Raw genomic sequence first — 18091 nt, forward strand, 5'->3', positions numbered from 1 at the left:
CCCCCAATCTCAGATCATACACCTTTAAACTATTTCTGTCTGGTAACAAAAACGTTTCATCCTGCATCCATCGCATCCCATTGACATCACAGCAGCTTTCTGTTCTCTTCCTTTTGTGCAAAATGGTTGTGCAAGTGTTATTACTGGTAGAAAACAGATAACATCATCTGCAACCAGTAAATCCTTGCCACTGTTTTTCCTTCCATTTAGGGTAGATATTGATTATTTCTAAAGCCGTAAGCCTGTATGAGTTTAACCACAAGCTATGAGCATGACCTCTAAAATACCCATCAAAAATTGCTTTAGAGATACTTAAATGGATGTCCTGAAGAGAAAATCTTGTTTTGCCATCTATGTTATCTTATTTTCATGTCAACAGTGTAATGATTGCTGCATTTTCTTCTCTCAATACACTGTATTTTTATATTAATATGTATAAAGCAACACGGAAGATGTCAAAATGAATACATAGTTCTGCTTCTGTCTGATGTAAAGTAAAAAAAAAGTTCTATAGACAGTATGTGTGTAAACTTCTGACATAGGCAATAAATAAGCAACAAAAACTACGGCTTGCTTCTTATCTTGCTTTGACATATTCTCCAGCAGCAGGGCTGCAGATCCACAGAACAACACAACTCAAGAGGCCTCAGGCATCACAATGACGCCGCCATGTGACATACGATGATGGCATACACAACTCAGTGCAAAGAGATAATAAACCATGAGAAATACTATTTCTATACCGCAACAGTGACCCAGCTTTTACAGGGCTCCTTTAGCAAAAGGTCTCCTCAGCTGTACATTATTGATGGGGCTTAAATTGAACACGCCTTTGTTCCTCCATCCATGGACACCGGGGGTGTGTCCACCCTACATGGAGAGCACTGGTGAGTGAGTGAGTAAGTGAGTGGTGGGTGGGGAGGGGGGCACGGGTGTGTGACTCACCCCCCACCCCCCGTCCCATCATGCAGCAGGAGATGCATCCATCACATTAAGAGGTGCTGCATCAATCATTAACAAGTAGTCCCCTGGTGAAAGGATGATGGACAGCTTGACAAATAAGTTAAGATGAAGTGGGACAAGGTGACGCTGGCCTTTTTCACTTCTCAGGCAATTTGTTCGAACCACAACAATGGAACATCCAAATGCAATGCAATGCAGTGATCCTGAATATAAATTGCCGTGATTCTAAGAGGAAGGAAGAAAATGCATAATAGGTCTTCTACCAGAGAGCTTTAAATTGCACTAAACTGAGCTGGTGGAGCATATTTGCAGATGTTTTCTGAGAGTCAGAAGTGCTCTGGCACAGATGAAACTTAATGCTTTTCTCATGGGTGGCCAGCTCTTAGAGAAATTCCTGTGATTTCTTTTGCAATCCCCCAGGTGTAAGGGGTGCATACTCTGATAATCTACCAGTCCCGAAAAAAGACCTCTGAGGGGATTTTGACTGAAGGTACAGAGAAAGACTGGAGTCGTTCATCCAGAGCAGGATTATTCCCCCTTTTTGAGGGATTTGACATTTAGCTGTCTTTATTCTGACTTAAGTTTGCCCAGAGACCAAAAGCTGAAATGTGTTTGTCCTCAGTCGGCACTCCTAAGACCTGCACCTACTTGTAATTGTACCTGGTGAGGTTTTTGCAGCCTTATACTTTAATGGTTTGTTTCACTCTCAATCGACTCATGAGCATTGCTTTCGTCTGCAGCAGGTGGCTTTTTTCGGGAATGGTTCTGATAAACCTACTGAAAATTACCTGCCAGGACTAAATTGCCAAACAATCAGTAACTAGATGGGTTCCTAAGTGAAGCATTTAGTGAATAACGAGTCACATATTTTCCTCAACAGTCAGTTTGGACCAAAAACAGAGTGTTTATTAGAGTTATGTTCAGCCGGTTTACAAACATTGCTTCAATAACTAACATTGTTGCTTGTGTTAAATCATAAAATGCCATAAAATGCCATGCAACGGGTACTGAAAGAGAAGCCAGAATCGGGCTTTGGCTACACTGACAATACTTGGATACATTTCTTGTTGTTGGGAATTAGTTTAGTTAGTGATAACAGGCAACAAGTGTTTAAGGAATATTGCTGTTGTTATTTTACCATATAGCTCTCTTTGTTGTGCACCTTTGTAATCAGTTTTTATAACAGTACGTGACGTTTGGTTCCACATGTTAAAAATAAAGTTCTCAAAATGTATTTTGGGAACATTAGATATAACTAATATTGATTTTGACTACATTCTAAATGTATTGTTCAGTTGAACAATCATAAATCCCCGTCAGTCAAATGTCCTTGCTCATTTTGGCAATCGCACTTCCGTATTTAGAGCCAAGAAACTTGCCACATTGAAACACTTTTTGTACAGTATTTTGTGTCCTTTTAAGTATAATTAGTCAAGCTTAGTCAACCTAAGAATGTGTTCTCACAACTAATTACATTATTGGCATTCTTTCTTCGCTTTCTCTCTACGCCTGTCAAACAAATCAAGTTACATGCTTATCAAACTGTCTTACTTGTGGATTCTTTTCCCTAGTTTGGATCAATGATTAAAAATAATCTCTTCCTGTGACACATTTATGGTCAAAAGAGCACCAGCATCGGCTCGTTTGTTGGATTTGTCCCACAACACACATTGAGGGTGTACCAGTATGTTCTGGTGTTATACATTCACTCTATTTTATTCTAAAGGAGGCTCCAACTCTGCAAATTGGTCAGCTAGCAAACGGATATGCCGGTATCTTCTCATCCACACAACTCAGCAAGAAAGCAAGTAAAAGTATTTCCTAAAACCACAAAGTATTCCCTTAAACACGTACAGGGTGTAGCGCAGAAATGGTGTCCTGTTCACTCTTCTGCTTTGTCTGTCATTTAAACATGACATTACACTTTGCCCACAGTTTCACTGTCTCTTGGCGAAAGGTTAATGGAACAGCTGGACCTTCCAGCGTGACTTTGCCCGCTCAGCAGTCCAGCAGAGTCTACCTTTGTTAAGTTTTCCAGTTACCTGCCTTCGACCCGTCGTCGCCTGTTTTTGTGTGTTTAGTTGGCACATTAGCACATCCCATCATCTCTACGGCACCACTCTGTCTTCACGTTCATATGCCAGCCAGAAATGACAGCTGAACCATCATTGTGATGTCTGCTAAACCCAACGTATAGCCCACAGACAAGCTCATATGCATATTAATTAGGATGGAAATTACAAAACAATCATTCTTTCAGCTCAGGACAAAACCGGCTAAATTGTTAAGCCCTCACAGATTTAAAGTTTTTTACAGATAAAAGTCTGAAATGAATAGAGTTGTGATTGCAGCTACACACAGGCTGCCAACAAAGCTGCATCGCAAAAAACGAGTAGACTTTAAGTATGGTAATATTTAAGAAAATGTGCACTGTCCAGGGCAACATTCAGCAAAAATATGCATAACACATTTCTAGTAGCTCTTCACTGCCATTCACCCGAAGCTATTAACGTTATAGAGAGCAAAGCAGCTGGATACAAAGGTTAATGTCCACACCATTAGAGAGCGACAGAGCATGCATTTATCCCGGTTGGTTTAATTAAATTACAGCAAACTCATAAAGGGGGGATTTATCCCAAACACACAGTTACTGCAGCCCTAATGGAGCACTACCTTCCAGCTCAGCTGATTGATCCCCCCTCACGTTCCAAAGCGGGTCGTCTTGTCATGGAGTTTATCACGGCCTACTTAACAATACAGGAACTCATAATTAGATCCTTTGTGAAACCAGCCAGTTGCATTGCTTTTAAATTTCATGAAGTAAAGGAGGACACGTCTCACATTGCTTGGTAACTAGAAATATCATGGCTCTCACCCTCCCGTCCACACATACTTTGTACACATCAGCAGCTTCCCAGCCCTTCAGGAAGCTGACATGAAGAGCGATAAGCTGGTGTTGTAACTGGTTGTCAATTGAACTGGAAATGAAACACATCCTGGTGTGCTCATATAGTGTTTTAAACATGTTTTTATGGTAAACTCTCCATAAAATGTATTGATTAATGGCACTATTGACTGGTTTGCATCAAAAACAGAAGATAAAGAAAATGGAGATTAGACACCCTCTAGTGGAGGGTCATTCTTAAAAAAAAAACTCACTCCACAGACAAGCACATCACATCTTACTAAAGAAAACTCCTGAAAGCATACATTTCAAACACAATATTCATAGTGAACGGCTACACTTCTTGTCTGATCTATATTCTTCCGGTTATTAAACAGCATGGTGCGCCTGTGTGCCAGTTATACTCAGTTTGATAAATTAATCCTTTTCATTTCCATAAAAAAAATCTGACAGAGCGCTGAAGACGACCATGGGCGTCTTGTGTGTCAGGGATTGTTTCTTGTGGACTGTGAAATGCACGGTTACAAAGGATGGTGCTACTCTGCACTGGACGTGAGTGCATTCTGCTGGAAGACAACCTCTTGTTTCATTTGGTGCAAGCTATAATTGCAGAAATAATGCATGGGAAGATAGCACAAATATATACAATCCCCTTTGTGAAACTCAAACAAAGTTTTAATAACAGGTAATACAGTGGATTATAAATTGTCAGAAGTATTACAACAAAGTATTCCCCTTAAACACTTAAAGACTCAAATAAAGACTTCAGTTTATGCAGAGATTTACTTGATTTGGTTACATTTCATGTGATACTTTGCAAGCTAGTTTTACATTTAGAATTGAAGTATTTACACAGGAGCCTCCACCTCAAAAATACAACAGGTCAGATCTGATTTGCACAAAATAATGTGCTGTAACACCATCAAAAGCAGATTAAATGTTGCAATGCGGCATGCAACCCACTGTATGATTTGTGTTCATGATTTGTACACAGATGCAAATATTAATTTGAAAACAATAAGCATCTTGAATCAAATAATAATAAAACAATGAAAATACACCAACAGAGAAAAGAGTGATAACTATAGTTCATTTCGTTCAACTTTCGATTTTCTTTCAGTAAGTTAAAGGAACAGTTAATAGATATCTTCCAAACTTTTAAACGATTCCATTAACCTGACAACTGATTGTTTTCCTTATTTTTCTTTTTACCATTCATCCAGGTACATTTTTCACACTTCACCCTCCATAGTGGCTAACAATCTGTGAAGGATTGGAAGGGAAAAATAAAGTGCTCCAATCAATAGTTTGAATCAGTACAGCAGAGTCTTTACATACATTATGCACCTCCACCAGCATGCGAATGTCAGCCTGTCAAACTCATTGTGTCAGCTGGCCTGTGCTGAGCCCTGTTCATCAACATTATGGGCCGCTGCTGGCTTGATCATTTCGGTTTTTGATTAAAAAAAAGATGTCGCCATCAAAATGGCTGTCACACCTATCCTATCAAAAACCCCAGGACGACAGACGTGCCCTGGCCTCCAGACAGAGCTGTGCACAAATGAGAGTGACATTACAGGAGGCACAATCCAGCCAACAACAGAATACATTATTGACATGCTGCAAAAGAAGCTTTTCATTTCTGGAGAAATGCAATTAGTAAAACTTTGTGAAAGGCTGTTCTCCCGGCAGTTAAGTTAATAAATAACATTCTTAGCCTCTTCTTTGGATTGAATGGCTGAATGAAAAACAGGGCAAGTCAGCATCTTACTATGCAGGGATTCTGATTGGCAAGGTAAAAGGGAATTTACCGAGGGAAAAGAAAGGGAGCAAAAGCAGGAGTTACAATACAAAGTTAAAATATTTGAAAAACTAAAGCTGTTTTTTTTCCTAACCTCTCGATGAGTCATGTCATTACATTTCATTCAATGTTTAGAATTTAGTTGTATAATATATATATTCTAATATGCTATATTATTTTTCTCTGTATTGGCTTTTTTCATGGCTTTTTTCCCTTCCTTGCCAAGAGATGGATCACAAATAGCAAGTTACAGACAGCAGCCACTTAGTTTAGTGTAGCGAGAAATCTGTAAACAAAGAGAAAGAGCTTGACTGTCTCCGTCCACAGTAAAAAATCCATCCATCAGCATCTCTACAACTCACTACTTAACATATGAAATCTTGCTTGTTTAATCCATAAAGAAAACCAGAAAAATAAATTATACATCATTTATTTAATATTTTATTATAAATTATGGTTTCTGTGCAGGATGTAACATTGGTGTGAACACAAAAGTAGAAAGGTCATGTCCAGCAATTCATCTTTCCCTTTGTATCTTTGCTTCAGACATCTTATTACATTGATCTGCGCAAACATTCCAGTCTTTAGCGATCTGGCTGCAGACTGTAGCTTTCGATTCCACTCTTCACAGTGTTGTTGATCCTTACATTTCTGTCTCAACCAGAAGGTTATTTGGTGCATTTCACGAAATATTGTCCAACTATTCTTTTAATTGTGCATATTACAATGTCATGTGACTTCTTTACCTGACGATGCCTGATAAACATGTGCGGTACATAAACATCGCTTTAAAAAACATCTAATGCTTACTTTTATTAACACTTAGTAAGAGTGCAGGACTTTTATCCGACTCCTTTATCTATTCATCTGCACACAAAAAAAGATGCAAATTGAAGGTACAGCTCTCTGCCTTGCTCTTCATGGTGCATGTGAGCAAAGACCACTGTGTGATGCAACCGACTGTGCCCCACACTCCTCTTCCTGCTGCACCGCTGTGGGCCAAACCATTCAGAGATCCATGAGCTCATGACACAGCTGGGATTGGAGATGCTTGACAAGCATGCAGCTCCTTCCTATACCTTGAGGTGCTGCAGGTGTGCTGCAGGTGCAGTAGGTTCCAGTTGGAAATGGTGTCATTCAGTCGCTCAATGAAGCAGAAAGCCGGCAAGTAGAAGCGAGCCTTTTGGCTGCACCGTTCTCTGGCATGGTGGTGATCTATGGAGCGCCATCTAAAAGTTCCACATTTGAAGAGCACACTGGTACACAAAGGCGGTGCATTAAGGATAGAAATACTGAGAGACTAAATCAAAACAGGGGCCCCATTTAGATATAGGGGTAGTCCTGGCTGCAATATTTTGATGGAAGAGAGGAATTATTAATAAATGGAAGCATGATTATTTTAGAAATGCTTAAAAATAAATGTCGGCCAACGTCTCTATCACAACAAAGTGAAATTACAGCAAGGAAGCGGAACAACTCTGACATTCTCATCAACAGTTATGGAATGGCATAATTCTGTGTTATATTAAGTCAAAAGCGATCTGAAATTACCCTCAATTACACAGAACTCAGCTCCCTAAATGTGCTGGAATTCTCCCCGGCAAAAGGTCAACAGGTCTCAAGACCACTTTAAAATGAAATCTGGACACTATGTGGACGCAATACCCACCAATCAGTTACTCCCACATGCTTTTCCCTCTCTGTCTGGGAGGCAGGAGGGTTCACTGAGGTGAGCATCACCTCACAGTCCACATTGTCACGGATCTGGTTGAGGATCAGTAAGTTGTATCCGGTGTAGACAGCCAGGTCGATGGCCGATGTGCCACACACTGCAATAATACCTGTGTCTGAAAGAGTCGTGTTTATACTATTTACAACCCGAATTCAGATGAGGAATTTGAAGTGTTTCTTTACAAATTGTTCAGAAATGACATTTCCCCTGTAAACGCATTCGGAAGTGCAATTAAAACACTTGAATAAGTGTGGTTGTTAACAAGGATCAATGTGGCCGTCCTATCGAACTACACTTCGATTAACTGAAATCCTCCATTTGTTTTGGACCCTTCAGTCAAAAACAAATGATTGAGATAGAAGGTCATGCCGATCTTACCTGGTTGTCTGGCATATTCCGCAGTCAGATATCCTCTTGGCCCACAATACACAGGGAACACAGGATGAGGAAGCTAATACACACATATCAAAAAAGGAACCTCTTCATTAATCCAGCCCAATGCAGGAGTTCAGCGAGGCCATTTTAACAGCATAGATCCACAAAAAGATACTTAATACTGTCAATGCAGGATTTGCCTTTTGATTGCTTACCTCCTCAGTCTCCTTGCTGGTTTAGACTAAGACTGGCCTGCGTTACACAGCATGTGGTCAGCATGACCGGCGTTTGATCACAACGCTGCTTTAGGATTGGATGGAAACAGGATCAATGGTACTTTGGTGGGGCTGCCTTGGTTTGCGTGAAAAAATCCCTTTTTGTTGCTAAGGTTCTCTCATGGAAGCAAATGATGAAACCCAACACGTTACCCTTCAGAGCTACATGCTTCAACACTGTCCGTGCAAAGCGCTGTGGCTGAAATTCAGCCCCCTTTTCCAGCTAATATGAAACATAATAATGTAAAAGTATGGATGGGTTCTATTCATTGACACAAAATACTTTATTTGATGGCTTTTGTTGCTTGTGATCTTGCAAAATGTTACCAGAAACAGTCAGCATGACGTTGTTAACTTAAATGCATGTTTAAGACTTGTGAACATCTAATTTCCGAGTGCAAAAAGTAGAAAGACATATGTTTGCATATTTGTATTTACAGAAGAGACACTCCTAAATATTTAGACACTGAATACAAATGAGATTAATGTTGAGGTTAGCATAGAGAAAATGATTAAAGGATAGTTGAAACCTGATCTTGTCAAGTGAGCCAACTGGGAAGAGAAAACTGTGATCAGGCTCAAAGATTGGTCTTTGTCGACGGTTTGCCGAACCACAATATCAAATACGATACACGTTATCATTCACAAGTTAACACTTAAACAGGCCATGAGTCCTCTTGTCCTCATGCCCTCGCACACACCCATGCACACATTCCTCACGTAGGTCTTTGAAGAATAGGTTTTCTCTGCTCTTGACTCGCCTGAACTTCATAGCCAAATCCCAGCCTCATTTCCATTTTGGGAGGTGGAATCAATTATCGCTGGCAGTAAATTGAGAAGAGGGAATAATAGCATTTATTCCTCTCCTTTCAGTTATCTCTGGCCATTGTGGACTCTGAATACATCACAAAATGGGTGTTGAAATGGAGGATTAGAGTGATAAAGAACAGTGAAAGCAGCCGAGCTGTGTGGGTAACAAAACAGCTGCAGAGTCAGACAGGCGAGATTCATCTGCCGCCAACAGACTTTTATATAGGTCATCGGAAAAGAAAATCAATACTGCAAAAATTGAAAGACTAATTCCGGCAGTTATCTAATGAGCTCCGGCAGTGTTTGGTATTTTTGTTCGTTTTCTTGGAGATTGGACATCAATGCGGTCGTGACAACGGAAAAACCTTCACAAATATGGATACGTATTGAAGAGGAATATTACAGAGAGATCACACAGATAATGGCATAAAACAAAACTATTATTTATTGTTAATACAAAAGTGTGTCATTATGCAGCCTTTAGGAGATAGTAGGTAGGTTGTGTTGGTGATGTAGTAGACTGGTCAAAGCCAGGCTGTGCATACAAATGACACATGGGAAGTGCTTCGCAAGTTGATACTGAGCATCAGTATGTTTGAAGTCATGTAAAAAACACGTATTGTCAGCTTTTAAAGTTTCAAGTTCAATCTTTTTTCTATCTGAAAGTAGTCTGCATAAAGTACAAAGTACATACTTTTTTGTTTAAATGCAAACTCTTTCTTTACACAATTAAATAATATCAAGGCCGAGCTTTACTTTCCTAATCACATCTTACCTGAGTGATTATGATTATAGGATGATTCGAGCAACAATAAGTTCCACTAATCATCCTATATCTATATCAGCACCCCTTTGCAACTTGCATAAATGATCTGTACATAGAATGTAAATGTTAATATATTACCCATGTCCAGCTTTGTTGTACTTGTTTTTCGCTCTATTGTTTATTTCCGCTGTTTAAATATTTGCTAAGATGAAACCCTGAGAGATGCACCATCAGGCGGTCCCGATGTGTCACAAGGGGTGATCGGATAAATAAAGAAGTAGAAATAAAACTAACAATGCGGCAATGTACAGACAAAAAATAACAATACATGCAGAAAAGACAAACCACCTATATTAATTCATTACTAAAATAAATATAAGCTGGTTTTAAACTTATACACAAAACTGCGAAGGACGTCTTCGGAAGCCTCCGTGTTGTCATTCATACTAAATGTTTGTATCATATGTGTCGTCTTTGTTTTTGTTCTGTTGGGTCATGCAGGTCAGTTCAGGGCCGTGACAAGTTCCCACTGGAATCGGATATCAGCCAGATTTTTTCAAAAGAAGATACAAATTTGTCAAAATGAGTCATTTTAATCCAACACAACTTTATTACAAGTTTCTAAAAAGCAACATTTGTCCATTAGCATCAGAGTTATGAGTGTACAACTTCGGTAGATACTGTGATTGACAAAATAATTGCTGAATGAATAATAAGAATACTGAGGTACTGAAGGCAATAAATACACAACGCCTACAAACATTACATATACACATTTAATAATGCGTGTACAAAGAGAGGCACACACGTAACCTCTGTTCAGTTTGTGTACCCGCCATGTGAAAACGTTTTGCATATATTGTCAGTACCGAGATGTCATCATTTACAGACGTCTGCTCATTTAAAGGTGGTGTTCCAAACACCTGAGGCTGTGGTTGTTGGGAGGCGGGACTTGTTCAGGAGGCGAAGTGACAGCAGGAAGAAGCCCATGCTGACCGCACCCAGGATGGCCACTCCTGAGACGAGAGCACTGGTCACTGGGTTCATTGGATGCGAGGGCTCTCGAGATGCTGCCGTGGTGGCGGAGAACAGCAGAAAGTTAAATCGGATGTTTTTTTCTAATCAATGCACCTATCCCAAGACTTCATTTAAACCTGTCTCTGTTTTGTAACATTGTACATGGGAGCTTACCAAGTTGGGAGTTGTTGGCAGGAGTTTCATCTGAAAATAAATCATTTAAATCGTGATTGTTATAATAGTTTACTTATATTTCAATCTTAAAAGGGTACGTGGATATATTGATCTATTCGTTTAATGGAACGGTTCAACATCATGGGATGTTAACTGTTAACTAGATAAGAAGAATGAAACCATTCTCAAGTAACAAACGCTTACCTTAGCTTAGCATAGAAAAATGGAAATAAAAATAAATAAATGTCTAGTTCTGTTGTGTAGAACTAGACTGTAGTTGTAGTTGTAATACAATTCCATCTACCAACCGTCTACTGACACGATGTATCAGGTTTACCAGTCTGGTCTCAAAGATTTTGTAAGGGAATGGACAATATTCCTGATTCCAATCTAAAAGTATAACTAATCTGAGTTTTAGAGGGTCATGGATATAATTATCTTTAAAGTAGTTTCCAGTCTTAAGCAGTCTTGCAGAGTTAGATAAGACGGTCAATACCACTCTCGTGTCTGTCCATTAAATGGAAATACCGCTAGCGATTTAGGTTAATTTAAAATTAAATAAAGGACTTATGGGAAAACAGCTCGCACTGTTAAACGTAAACTTTACCCTTCAGAGCTCACAAATACACACTTAACTACAGTGAGACTTTTTGTTGCACTGATTAAACAAACACGTCTTACGAGCCGACTAGTCACAGTAACTAAAGTAGTAGCAGTCTTATCTTACTCAACAAGAAAGCTGGTAAACTATTCCCTAAAGAGACAGTTTATCATTCATACCACTCCTGGTGATGATCGGTCCAGCTGTGATGACAGCGGTCCCAGATGTTGCTGCCGGGGAATCGAGGCTGTTCTCTCCATCCCGCCTGCGCCTTCGCCCACAAATCTACCAATCACATCCTCAGATGTCAATCCTCATTGAGGTCACAGGACGCAAACTGTGATTCACGATTTTAACACTTACAGGCATGAGCATTATGCAGTCGTCCGCCCGGCAAAGCTTGGTGACGCAGTGCAGGAACACAGTTGACATCTTCTGGTGTCTGTGTTTGACGAAACGGAAAACCTCAAAGGAAAAACGGCCCGACTGACTCTTCCCATTTTCAAAAACAGTCGTCTGTGGGTCTTTGTAGCAGCTGTGTCAAAAGAGAACAACTTACACATACATGTACTCGTGCACACGCTGACAACGACAGATTTGATGCCTAGATTTATGTTTAAGCACTAATTAAGAAGAATAAAAAGTAGCATTCATCCAGGATAAGCCTTTTGGGCAGCCTGAATAGATAATGATTCCCTTTTGTGGTTTATCGAGTCATCATCTTGAAAAAAGGAAGAAGGCAGATTACCCAAAGAAAAGGTCATAGCGGAGTTCATCATTAGGATTCCCTGAGGGGGTTGTGTAACAGTAGTCCATGAAGATGTTCCACCTGCAGAGGGACAAAACTGTGAGCCGGGATGGAGGATAGAGATCTAACTGCACATGGGAAAGCACAGATCAAGGCTTTCTCCGCTGTAGACTGGCGCCTTCATGTAGAATAATAACATAATGGCATAATGAATGTAGGCAAACCATAGGAAAAAGCACTTAATCCGTAAGAAGGATGGTGGGAAAGAGAAAGTTATTCTTGTAATGGAAAAGAAATGTCTGCTACATGACCAACATTCAAGATCTGACAATAAACTAAAGATTCAGTAATGAAAAACACAATGGTGTCTTGTACCGTTTGTCTAAGTTTGTAGCTTTCACAGCAGCAAATACTCTTGTTTTTAGAGCCAGTCCAGCCATTGGAATAGAGAGAGGTTGATTATATGTTGAATCCTGTAGAGAAGAAAAAGTCAAACGATCGATTTTCCACTCAATATGTGAAATGGGAAAATTGAAATGAACAATTGGGCCGGGTCTTGACATCAGAAGCATTTAAAATGTAATGTGGGCAACATTCCAAAGTTTGTTTTTTGGTCTGTAGCCAGACAAACAAACCCGAGAGAATGTTGTGTCTAGACACACTTATTGTGAAGACATTACTCCACTGCATTGATATAGTGTAGTTATAATCTAATTTAGCAACTTTAAAAAACACATCACAAAGATGCACTTTAAGTTTTTTTAATGGCTTATTGATTCCCTCAAACAGTTGAGCACTGTGGTTTAAGCATGCATCCCTAAAACAGAAACATTTATCTTATGCTCAAAACATTCATTGGGGCTGGAATTGACTCCAAATTAAAAAAAGAGATTATATTAAATGTTGATTATGATCTTGTCTTGGGAGTTATTGAAAAAAGTGAATTTGTGAAGAGAAAAAAATATTTTATTCAGCACCCTGACTGGCTAACTATCAATTTTTTGGTTCATTTCACAATCCAAACCGTCAAAGTGCGTGCAAGGCAATGGAGATGATTACATAGAAAATTCAGAATGCAGCTGTGTACTCACGTTGTACAGGATCATATTCAGCGTGCTCACAAATGTACCGTTGCTGTCCTTAACAGTTATTGCGGCAGATGAGCTGTGAAGACATTTATGTGGCTGAACATTTGGAAGAATGCTTGTAAATTTGCATCTAAATCCTTACGAAATTCTTCACATTTTAGAATAAATGGTTATCAGAATACCAGACGACACTAACGCACTCAGGCTTACAAACCGCTTAAATGTTATTGCCGGTTAGGAGAACGAAAATCAAATATGAATTCATACTTGATTGATCAATGAATAAATGTTAATATGAAATCCACGATTTACTCCTGAAAATCAAGCCCTCCATTGTACAGGATTTTTTTGTCCAGGAACTCACGATGCCAGCTGTGAGTTATTGACCAAGTACTCCAGTGGGTAGCTGCAGCTGAACTTGTACAACAAACCGGGCAGGTAGCTGATTATAGCTGGCGGGTCGGGCGTGTCGATGTAGCCTGAGACATTCCCAATTTGAACCAGAGACATGTTCCCATAAGCGTTGGCTCCGTAGGCTGTGCTGACCTGCAGAGGAAAACGTCGATCACCAAACCTTCTCCCAACTCAATGATCCACCTGATGAAATGACTTATGGATCACATTAACACCCCGTGCTTGTGTTTGTGCATTCTTTACCACCAGGCTGTTGCCGCAGGCCTCCAGAGAGCTGAGACTGATGCTGAACAGGACCGCCGTGGGGAAGGTGTTGTTGTTGATGAAGCCTCTGCATTGTGCGTCACTGTGGCGCCCGTTCAGGGCCAAGTCTGCGTCGGTGTAGCCAGAGAAGAGCACGGGGCAGAAGTTGATCTTCAAGGTGATGGTCTGAACCCCGCAGTACACGCTGATGTCCCGCTCACCTGGAGCAACGGAGCCAGGATTAGGTGTTAACACATAAAAAACAAAAACAAAAAAGTTCACATATATCAGAAATTGTTGCCAGCAATTGCTCTGCCACCGGAATGATTGGAACATTTGCAGACACATCGTTGAGTCCTGAACAGCTATCACATGTTTGTGCACGGAACCCAAGTCTACTTTTTCCAAAATGTTGCAGTTTTGGTGACGGGACACGCTGGTACTTGTCACTCAGAGCGCTGCTGTCAAGCTTCGATCACCCATCTGACATCTCAGATGGTCCGTCATTAGTTGGTGAGGCTGAAACCCAGCAGAACCTGACGCTTAAATACAGCGGTTTTAGAAATAAAACAAATTAAAATCACAACCACGGCTCAAAGGCGTGAGCCTGAAGTCTGGTGACAAATATTCACTGGCTGTTGAAGGGGTTTGACAAAAGTAAATTATCCACTGAATAAGAGCCTAATGGAGCTAAAATCAACCAAATTAAAAAAGCCACTGTTGGTCAGTTTCTGTACAGTTTTTTTTCTTTAAAACATTTTTCTGTTTCCTCAACAGTAAAACAGTTTTACTTGGAAGGATTATGAGAAAATACACTTCATGTAAAAAGTATTAAGCATTGTACTCGTCATCACAGAACTGCCCCTTGTTGATAAGCATCATTTTGTTAAACATAAAAGGAATTTTAGATGGCGGTTGGTGAATGCATGATAACGTAAAATAAACATAGTGGTGGTTGGTAACATAGTTAATCATACATAAATAGTCTTCCTAATTTTTAAATTTCTATATGCAAAAGTTAACGGTTTGCATCACACCGACACCCCTGATTGTGTGTGTGATCATGTCCTATAGCATACCACATATCATTAAGCAACTTTAAATGTTTTAAAATCGTATAAATAAGACAAATATAAAACAATCCTAACAATTGCTTAAATCGACTATTGTGGTGTGTTCTAAAGTGTAAATTTCCATGCATTAACGTGTTTCACACCTCTAGGCAGAAGATTGTCTGTACTGGGAAGAAAAAAGATATTATGTGGAAGTATTCTCACCAGGAAACCTGCTGTGGTAGCTGGCGTCACAGTTGTATCCGTTAAACTGTGTGGAGACCGAGGCGGCGTTGCTCATCAGCAGGAAGAAAAAGCCCAACTGTGGCACCATTTCGGCACCTGAGAGAGGTTTGCCCTGTTTCATCTTCAGTAGGTCAACATTGCATTAACCTCATTACTCAATTACGTGTTAAAAAATGGCCCCTATCTCAAGATTAGATGTTAAAAAACAATTCCCCCAAAAGTTTTGCCTGTTTGCTCGACTGCCACACGCTCTGCCCTCTATCAAAGGAGTACAACCTTCTTTCCCCAGGTCCCTTGATCCTTCTTATCCTGCTCCCTCTGCCCCCCTTTTACCTCAGGGGCTCATGTCGGCTCAAACCCCTATTACCCAACCCCTTTCAAACTGAGGTCACCCTTCTTTCGAACTCGTTTCACCCCCACCGCTCTGTTTTTTTTTTCTGCAACTGTTTACCTGTTTCCTGCCTTTCCCAAAGTAATTGGATGGCCCCCCTCATCCCCTGGCATGTGACGAGAGAAAAGTTCAACACTGAGGGCCAGAGTTTTTGGAGGCATCGGGGACTCGGACCCAACCCAACATCAGCCTTACGCGTATCTGTTTAGTGTGCACAGATGAGATAGATAGAGGGACTCATTATCCCAACGCTTGTGCAGAACATGGGAAACTCCATCAGATCTGAATGGCCCGGACAAATCTTTTCACAGCGCCCAGAAACCCGAGCGCACTCGGAGGGTTCCCACTCGTCTCTCCTCGGCCTGATCCTCGTCTGTCAGCTCACACAAACGGTGGGCCTCAGCAGGAGGGGCTGAGCCCTTGAATTAAGCTGTCATCGGCTGCTGCTGTGGCCTACATTCACATGAACATAAAAGTCAACTCACGGTCTGATGCAGGGCTGTGTGTGGGTGATTGTGAGGCGCAAGGCATCACTTAGAGCAGAGGCATTCAGTGGTGTATTCATCGGTGCAGAAGGTAAAAGCGGTACTGTGTGTATTATTATTTGTTTGCTTCACCGTTTATCCTACTGCCGTCGACCAAACAAAAGTTATTAAACTGTTATTAGAAGAAATAACTGATCTTTCTTTTGCTCAATAAATACCACAAAACGACCAGAACCACCTTCACAACTTGACTATGCAATTTGTGTTCCTGATTCCAACAGCATTGGTTCCAACTGAAGACATACAATTTTAAAAAAACAGTCACCGAAAACTGCTGGGCACTGAAATTGATGTGAAATTGAAATGAAGAGTAAATAGTGCATTTATTGTCCTGTTATCTCCACCAGGTGTAAGCCCGGGCAGAGGCTTTGTGCTCAGCCATGTGTGTGACTCTGTTCGCCTGTGACTCAGCGAGTGTAAACATCTGGTTTTGTCCACTGCTAATCATCCATTCTGCTGCAGCAAACTCGACAGCATGTATTGGTGGCCAGTTATGGGTGCATGTCTGGTTTGCGGTGAATTTCACTTTCTCAAAACACGTAAAGTCAAACGCATCTGCAGGAACATGGCAGAATTAAAAAACAAGCTAAATAGGCATCTTCCTCAAGTCCCGAGGCTGTCTAGGTGACAAATACGTTGTGTTAACTGATTTAATTACCTAAAGGTTGGTAAAATGCACTTGAAAAACAAAAGACCTGTAATGCCTTTAAGAGGCTATAGCTTTTGTCTATTTAAAAGTGATTAAAAAATTCAATTCGGCAAACAGTTTAGATTTGTTCAGAGTAAAAACTACAAATGCTGGACACGTTGCCCTGACATTTGGTGCAGGCATTGATTAGCCTTGTCAATCAGTGACTTTTCACCATGGTCACTATGTGTTCAGCAGTGGTGTTTGGTTTTCTCAACAGTGAGGATTACATCCTGACAATCCGATAGCTGTGGAGTCATTAGTGGACAATGCTTTGTCCAGGTTAGGATTAGATTGCGGTTAATCAATTAATTCCTCTACACAAGGTGCTCCGCCAAGTTGTGCCGCCATCCGCCCACAACGGACAACCCAAAGCCCATTAAGGTCTTTTTATGTTTTTACATTACAGGAAAGCCACTGTGGTTTCTCAACATGATGGGACCAGGTGGGTTGAGCGTAACCACTAAATCCCACACACTGCTCCTTTAAATATTGCAAGTAAAATACAAATGTAAAGGGGAAACTTATTATAGTAATTTGCTTACTAGGATGCTTTAATAAATTGATTCCGTCTTCAGTGCTTGTGCATTTCACAATATGACAAGTCTAAACGTTGTTGGTAAATAATGGTAATTTTTAGGGTCTCCAGGCATAAAATGTTTAGGGGATTTTTTGTGTGTGTATGGGAAGCCCTCAGCTCATTTGCCCTGGGGCTCCACGCGCATCTGTGCTGAAATGTTGCATCAGTTTATATGTGTTCATTTAAAAAATAAGAGCACACAGGAAAAGTTTATGCTTGGATTGTTGTTCCCTTTTTACCCAAAATACAATCTCATGCGTGTCACACGCTCTGAACCACCTCAGAAACCGATCTGCCAAACAGATGCCTCGTGGCCCTTCCGGATCCCTGAGAAACACAGCTGGCTGCAGATGTTTGCTACTCACTGCTGTCGAGTTGGGGCTGAAATCAAATATGAAACGCTTCCAGTCAGACAGGTGCCATTCAGAGCAAACAAGATCAGATGTCCGTATATGCAAAATACGTGAAATGAAAACATATGGTGATCCTGTTTATTTTACACATCCCACCCGGCAAATTACATATTTAGTGAACTTTTGTACTTGTGTTTTAGTTACATGACTTTTCTTTAAGTTATAAGGTGAAATCCTGCACTTGTTGTTCTGGGAAAAATATTTGCACATCTAAGTCTGAATGTTTTGTTTATCATGTTGATTTTATTAGCAGTAATTTTCATC

The 18091-nt window shown here is 40.4% G+C and overlaps 1 protein-coding gene across 1 annotated transcript; it reads right to left on the reverse strand.

The window, feature by feature from the left end:
- Positions 1–10217: 10217 nt before the first annotated feature.
- LOC120823828 (zona pellucida-like domain-containing protein 1) lies at positions 10218–15505 on the reverse strand. Its single transcript, XM_040184211.2, has 10 exons — positions 15190–15505; positions 13913–14133; positions 13620–13801; positions 13259–13331; positions 12543–12640; positions 12168–12248; positions 11783–11954; positions 11599–11704; positions 10819–10848; positions 10218–10697 (listed from the first exon to the last, which is right to left on the reverse strand). Exons 1-10 carry the CDS (start codon positions 15329–15331, stop codon positions 10525–10527), a joined length of 1278 nt encoding a protein of 425 aa, XP_040040145.1. The 5' UTR covers positions 15332–15505; the 3' UTR covers positions 10218–10524.
- Positions 15506–18091: the final 2586 nt, after the last annotated feature.

The sequence above is a fragment of the Gasterosteus aculeatus genome, chromosome 1, assembly GCF_964276395.1.
Source record: "Gasterosteus aculeatus chromosome 1, fGasAcu3.hap1.1, whole genome shotgun sequence".
NCBI lineage: Eukaryota > Metazoa > Chordata > Actinopteri > Perciformes > Gasterosteidae > Gasterosteus > Gasterosteus aculeatus.

What these genes read in the sequence shown, in the direction of transcription:
- LOC120823828 (XM_040184211.2), bottom strand. Translation starts at nt 15,331, where the DNA reads ATGAAACAGGGCAAACCTCTCTCAGGTGCCGAAATGGTGCCACAGTTG. An exon ending in GCTACAAACTTAGACAAACG is followed by an intron (nt 12,249 to 12,542) that starts GTACAAGACACC and finishes GTCCCTCTGCAG; the next exon opens with GTGGAACATCTTCATGGACT. An exon ending in ACCGATCATCACCAGGAGTG is followed by an intron (nt 10,849 to 11,598) that starts GTATGAATGATA and finishes ATTTATTTTCAG; the next exon opens with ATGAAACTCCTGCCAACAAC.